General features: G+C 40.8%; 1 protein-coding gene across 1 annotated transcript; it reads left to right on the top strand.

Moving 5' to 3' along the window:
- The first annotated feature begins 517 nt into the window (after positions 1-517).
- LOC148764681 (uncharacterized) lies at positions 518-4,419 on the top strand. Its single transcript, XM_088808333.1, has 3 exons — positions 518-585; positions 1,329-1,802; positions 4,408-4,419. Exons 2-3 carry the CDS (start codon positions 1,335-1,337, stop codon positions 4,417-4,419), a joined length of 480 nt encoding a protein of 159 aa, XP_088664459.1. The 5' UTR covers positions 518-585; positions 1,329-1,334.
- Positions 4,420-6,866: the final 2,447 nt, after the last annotated feature.

Raw genomic sequence — 6,866 nt, 5'->3', positions numbered from 1 at the left:
TATCATGTTATTGAGTTTTATTATATAGTGGATTATATATTAATTAATCACTGCAGTAGGGGGTTTCTGTGGACCAGCCTTTTAGAGGGGCACGGTAAACCCCATTATATTCTTACCTCGAACGGAGAGGCGCGTAGGGTATCTCCTGGGGTAAAGTTTAGGGTTCACTTCACGCTAAACCACCACGTGAGGGGGAACTCAGCCAACGCCAAGGAACGACTATGTTTTCAAAACAAAAACATGATTTATGTGAAATGTGAATTTTAATAGCCTTGGCGGTCTCGGTAGGATGCCTCGGCCAAGGTGTCCCCGAGAATGGATTTATGGCACAAGCCTAGATTTTTATGAGATTCATAAGCCTCTTTACGTGTTTTGAACAAAATGTGTTCTAATGCTATAACCCAGTTTATGATGATTTACTTTATTGTCTCCATGTACTCAACTCTAGATGTTTATGATGATGTTTGTTTACTCATTGGGATTTTATAATCTCACCACCCTCCTTTCCACCCATTTCAGGTTCAGTATAGACTGTAGATAGCTGATCTCATCGAGGACTACAGTGGGATCTGCATTTTCCAAACCGTAGGTTCACAATCCTCTTTATTTTTGTTTATTCGGGGGCACTCTTGTTATTGTAAATTAAATTAAATATTTTGGCTTACTGTATTTAAGTATGTATAAATTTATTTAGCTTTTACGTTATAAAAATTATTCACGTATAACTCTATAAATATTGTTTTATAAGAAAATAGAATATTTTACTTAATATTTCTTTTATTTTCTTATTATATTCAAATAACCATAATTTCGTTTTAAATGAAGATTTTAGACTTTTAAACTCATTTTGAATATGAATTGTGTGTTTTGTACTTGTATATTACGTTTTAACCAGTTTTAAAATTTTTGAGAAAAATGACCAAAATACCCTTGTGAGACGAAAAATTAATATTTTATTTGTTTAAAGTTGGAAACAGCTTAAAATATTTTAGAACACGATATTTGACAATGGTTGCTCACAAGGGAACAGAGAAACTGATAGTAAAGCCTTGCAGGGTTTCGGGTTGACATTCCGAGCAATAAGTGTCTACCGAGACACCGCGGCGGTTGTCACGGGCTCGAGGGAAGTACCGGGTCGTGACAATTCGATTGGTATCAGAGCTTTTGGTTTTCAAGATCAAAGTTTTTAGTTTTAAAGTTGTTTTAAATATTTACAATATCAGTGTGGCCCCGGATTAAGTTAAGTTAGGTTAGGTTGAATAGAATGCATGCATTTGCATATAGAGCCTAAGGTTACCTAAACTTGCTCGTATTTTTTTTTTTTATAGATTATAATGCCTCCTCGACGCGGACGCCCACCTCTCACTAGATCGGTTGGGAGGGGAAGAGGTCGTTCCCAACGTCATCAGCCAGATACAGTAGAGGAGGAATCAGCTGCATCTACCATTCGGGCAACACCTGCTGCTGAGCAGGCCGATAGTCCTCCACATCCTCCATCTCCTCAGCCACCTACTGGTATTCCCGCCATGCCTACTGAGGCAGCACAGGCATTGGCAGCTTTCTTTGCAGCAATAGCTGGTCAAGCTCAGACTGGTCAAGTTCCACCTGTAGTGCCTCCAGCTACTCCTTTAGTTCCACCACCAATACAGGATGTATCCATTTCCAAGAAGCTGAAGGAGGCTAGGCAATTGGGTTGTGTATCTTTCACTGGTGAGTTGGATGCCACTGTGGCAAAGGACTGGATTAATCAGGTGTCCGAGACTCTTTTTGATATGGGATTAGATGATGACATGAAGCTGATGGTGGCTACGAGATTATTAGAGAAGAGGGCTCGTACTTGGTGGAATTCGGTGAAGTCCCGTTCCGCTACTCCTCAGACATGGTCCGATTTTCTCAGGGAATTCGATGGTCAGTATTTCACTTATTTCCATCAAAAAGAAAAGAAGAGAGAATTTCTGAGTTTGAAACAAGGAAATCTAACTGTAGAGGAGTACGAGACTCGTTTTAACGAGTTGATGTTATATGTGCCGGATCTGGTGAAATCTGAGCAGGATCAGGCCAGCTATTTCGAGGAAGGGCTCCGTAATGAGATCAGAGAGCGAATGACAGTGATTGGTAGGGAGCCACATAAGGAGGTGGTACAGATGGCTTTACGGGCTGAGAAGCTCGCGACTGAGAATAGAAGGATTCGGACTGAGTTTGCAAAAAGGAGGAATCCTGGTATGTCTTCTAGTCAGCCAGTAAAAAGAGGCAAGGACTCAGCGACTTCAGGGAGCACTACTTCTTTTTCCGTGACATCTCCTCGACCTCCATTTCCACCATCACAGCAGAGACCTTCGAGGTTTAGCAGATCTGCTATGACTGGTTCTGGGAAGAGTCTCGGAGGTTCTGACAGATGCAGAAATTGTGGGAATTATCATAGTGGGCTATGTAGAGGGCCAACAAGATGTTTCCAATGTGGACAGACGGGTCACGTTAGGAGTAATTGCCCACAGTTAGGACGAGCCACTGTAGCTGCATCATCTCCACCAGCTCGCACAGATATACAGAGGAGAGATTCTTCTGGGTTACCACCGAGACAGGGAGTAGCCATACGGTCTGGTGTGGAGAGTAATACCCCGTCACATCCGCCTTCGAGACCACAGACTCGTACCGCGACAAGAGTTTTTGCTCTGACAGAAGATGAGGCACGAGTCCGACCTGGAGCAGTGACAGGTACTATGTCTTTATTTGATAAAGATGCTTATGTTTTGATAGATTCTGGCTCAGATAGATCTTATGTGAGTACGACATTTGCATCAATTACTGATAGAAACCTGTCACCATTAGAGGAAGAAATTGTAGTGCATACCCCTCTAGGAGAACAGTTGATTAGAAATACTTGTTATAGAGACTGTGGGGTAAGGGTAGGTGAGGATGAATTTAGGGGTGACTTAATTCCTCTAGAGATCTTGGATTTTGATTTAATATTAGGTATGGACTGGTTAACGGCACATCGGGCGAACGTGGATTGTTTCCGAAAAGAAGTTGTTCTTCGAAATTCGGAGGGAGTAGAGATTGTGTTTGTAGGGGAACGTCGAGTATTACCATCTTGTGTAATCTCGGCCATCAAAACTTCAAAATTAGTGCAAAAAGGGTATTCGACTTATTTGGCATACGTGATCGATACTTCAAAGGGGGAACCTAAGTTAGAGGATGTCCCAATAGTAAGTGAGTTTCCTGAAGTATTTCCTGATGATTTACCGGGACTACCTCCTAATCGAGAGCTTGAGTTCCCTATTGATTTACTTCCGGGTACCGCACCTATTTCTATTCCTCCATATAGAATGGCTCCAGCAGAGTTGAAGGAACTGAAAGCCCAGTTGCAAGATTTGGTGGATAAAGGTTTCATTCGCCCTAGCATTTCTCCTTGGGGAGCACCAGTCCTATTTGTAAAGAAGAAGGATGGCACTCTTCGATTGTGTATTGATTACCGTCAGCTGAACCGAGTGACCATCAAGAATAAATACCCTTTACCCCGGATAGATGATCTTTTTGATCAATTACGAGGTGCTATGGTATTCTCTAAGATTGATTTGAGATCTGGGTACTATCAGTTGAGGATTAAGGAGCAGGATGTACCTAAGACTGCCTTCAGGACGCGTTATGGGCATTATGAGTTTCTGGTGATGCCGTTTGGTTTGACTAATGCCCCGGCAGTTTTTATGGATCTTATGAACAGGGTGTTCCATCCATACTTGGATAAGTTTGTGATAGTATTCATCGATGACATCCTGGTTTATTCGAAGAATGATGATGAACATGCTGCCCATTTGCGCATTGTGTTGCAAACTTTGCGCGAGAGACAACTCTATGCCAAGTTCTCTAAATGTGAATTCTGGTTGAAGGAAGTGGTTTTCTTGGGACATGTGGTGTCCGGAGCTGGAATTTATGTCGATCCCAAGAAGATTGAGGCAATCTTGCAATGGGAGCAACCGAGAACGGTAACTGAGATTCGTAGTTTCCTTGGCTTAGCCGGTTATTACCTGAGATTTGTTCAGGGATTTTCTTTGATAGCAGCTCCTCTGACTCGTTTGACTCGTAAAGGAGTTAAGTATGAGTGGGATGATGTTTGTGAGAATCGATTTCAGGAGCTAAAGAACCGGTTAACCTCCGCTCCCGTTTTAACACTTCCTGTTAGTGGAAAAGAATTTGTGGTATATAGCGATGCATCTAAGTTGGGATTAGGGTGTGTGTTGATGCAGGATGAGAAAGTAATAGCTTATGCTTCCCGACAGTTGAAGAAGCACGAGACGAATTACCCTACTCATGACTTGGAGTTAGCAGCAGTAGTATTCGCATTGAAGATTTGGCGTTGTCGGATTTTTTCTGATCATAAAAGTTTGAAGTATTTACTCACCCAGAAAGAGCTTAACTTGAGACAGAGACGATGGTTGGAGTTGATTAAGGATTATGACTTAGTGATTGATTATCATCCGGGAAAAGCAAATGTTGTAGCGGATGCTTTAAGTCGTAAATCCTCATCGTCGTTAGCAACACTTCGGAGTTCTTATTTTCCGATGTTACTTGAGATGAAATCTCTAGGGATCCAGTTGAATAATGGTGAGGATGGAACCCTACTTGCTAGTTTCGTCGTAAGACCTTCATTGTTGAATCAGATCAGAGAATTGCAGAAATCTGATGATTGGTTGAAACAGGAAGTTCAAAAGCTGCAAGATGGAAAAGCTAGTGAGTTTAGACTCAGCAATGATGGTACTTTGATGCTTAGAGACCGAATTTGTGTCCCTAAGGATGATCAGTTGAGACGAGCTATTTTGGAGGAAGCTCATTCTTCCGCCTACGCTTTACATCCCGGAAGCACCAAGATGTATCGGACTATTAAAGAAAGTTATTGGTGGCCAGGTATGAAACGAGACATAGCAGAGTTTGTAGCGAAATGTCTCACATGCCAACAGATCAAGGCGGAGCATCAAAAACCGTCAGGTACTCTTCAACCTTTACCGATTCCTGAATGGAAGTGGGAACATGTGACTATGGACTTTGTATTGGGTTTGCCGCGGACACAAAGTGGGAAGGATGCTATTTGGGTGATTGTGGATAGATTGACTAAGTCCGCCCATTTCTTGGCTATCCATAGCACGTATTCTATTGAGAGGCTGGCAAGACTTTATATAGATGAGATTGTGAGATTACACGGAGTCCCAGTTTCTATTGTGTCAGATCGAGACCCTCGATTTACTTCTCAATTTTGGCCGAAATTTCAAGAAGCTCTTGGAACTAAATTGAGATTTAGTACTGCCTTTCATCCACAGACAGATGGTCAATCTGAGAGAACTATTCAGACCTTGGAGGATATGTTACGGGCTTGTGTCATTGACTTTATCGGGAGTTGGGACAGACACTTGCCATTGGTGGAGTTTGCTTATAATAACAGTTTTCAGTCTAGTATTGGGATGGCACCATACGAGGCTTTGTATGGAAGGAAATGCCGAACGCCGCTCTGTTGGGATGAAGTAGGTGAGAGGAAATTGGTGAATGTGGAATTGATTGATTTGACAAACGATAAGGTCAAAGTTATCCGAGAGCGATTAAAGACAGCTCAAGATAGGCAGAAGAATTATTCGGATAAACGAAGGAAAGATTTGGAGTTTGAAATCGACGATAAAGTTTTTCTTAAGGTTTCTCCTTGGAAAGGTAATAATTTGAAATTTCCAAGTATTAAATCTTATTTGATTATACTATTGTGATAATTTGTGGTATTTATTGGATGATGAAAGGTGTGATTCGATTCGCGAAGAGGGGAAAGCTCAATCCAAGATACATTGGACCTTTTCGTATCATTGAAAGGATTGGGCCAGTGGCTTACAGACTTGAATTACCCCCAGAGTTAGATCGGATTCATAATGTCTTCCATGTCTCGATGTTGAAAAAGTATGTTCCCGATCCCTCTCACATTTTAGAGACACCTCCCATTGAGTTGCATGAGGATTTGAAGTTCGAGGTGAAGCCTGTACGTATTCTAGATCGAAAGGATCGAGTGCTAAGGAACAAGAGCATTCCAATGGTGAAAGTATTGTGGAAGAATGCTCGAATGGAGGAGATGACGTGGGAAGTCGAGAGCCAGATGAGAAACCAATATCCACATCTTTTATTCGAATCAGGTAAGTGAAATTTTGAGGTCAAAATTTTATTTTAAGGGGGGTAGTGCTGTAAAGCCCGACCTTATAAAATATTATTCATGACTTACATGTGATGATAGCATGATTGCATGCTAGGAGAGTCCCAAAAAATTTACAAAAGTCGGTATTGTACCTAGAGGTACAACAAAGTTTATTTAATCCTCGAACTAGATCAAATAGGAATTTTAAGGTGAGATTAAGAGTTTCACAGTTCATGAATGACTTAAAATGGCAATTTGGAGTTTGAGGATCAATTTGGAGTCAAATCGGAATTTTCACTAACTAGGGGCAAAATTGTCATTTGCCACCTTGGGACAAAATGGAAATTTTTAGAAAAGATTTTTGGCCCCATTTGACTTATTGGAGTAAGATTTGAGGTTTAGAAGTGAAAAATTTTAATTTCGGTATAATTTGGAGTAAAAGGGTAAAATGGTAATTTTACCATTCGAAATCGAAAATTTAATTTTTTGAAAGGATTTTGATCAAATTTAATTATTTGAGTGTGAAATGAGTATGAGCAGTGAAAATTATGCATTATGGAAAATTTTCAATTTTTGGGGTAAAAATGTAATTTTTGAAAAGTTCGGGGGCAAAAGTGTAATTTTGAAAAATTTGCTCCACCAAAACTTTGGAAAAATCTGGAAATTTCACTTAAGACTTGGATAAGTCAAAGGGAATGCATGGTGA

The sequence above is a fragment of the Theobroma cacao genome, chromosome 1 (genome assembly GCF_053813885.1).
Source record: "Theobroma cacao isolate CCN51 chromosome 1, ASM5381388v1, whole genome shotgun sequence".
In the NCBI taxonomy this organism is placed as follows: Eukaryota; Viridiplantae; Streptophyta; class Magnoliopsida; order Malvales; family Malvaceae; genus Theobroma; species Theobroma cacao.
The sequence above is the reverse complement of the archived record's forward strand: the minus strand, read 5'-3'. Positions and strand labels throughout refer to the sequence as shown.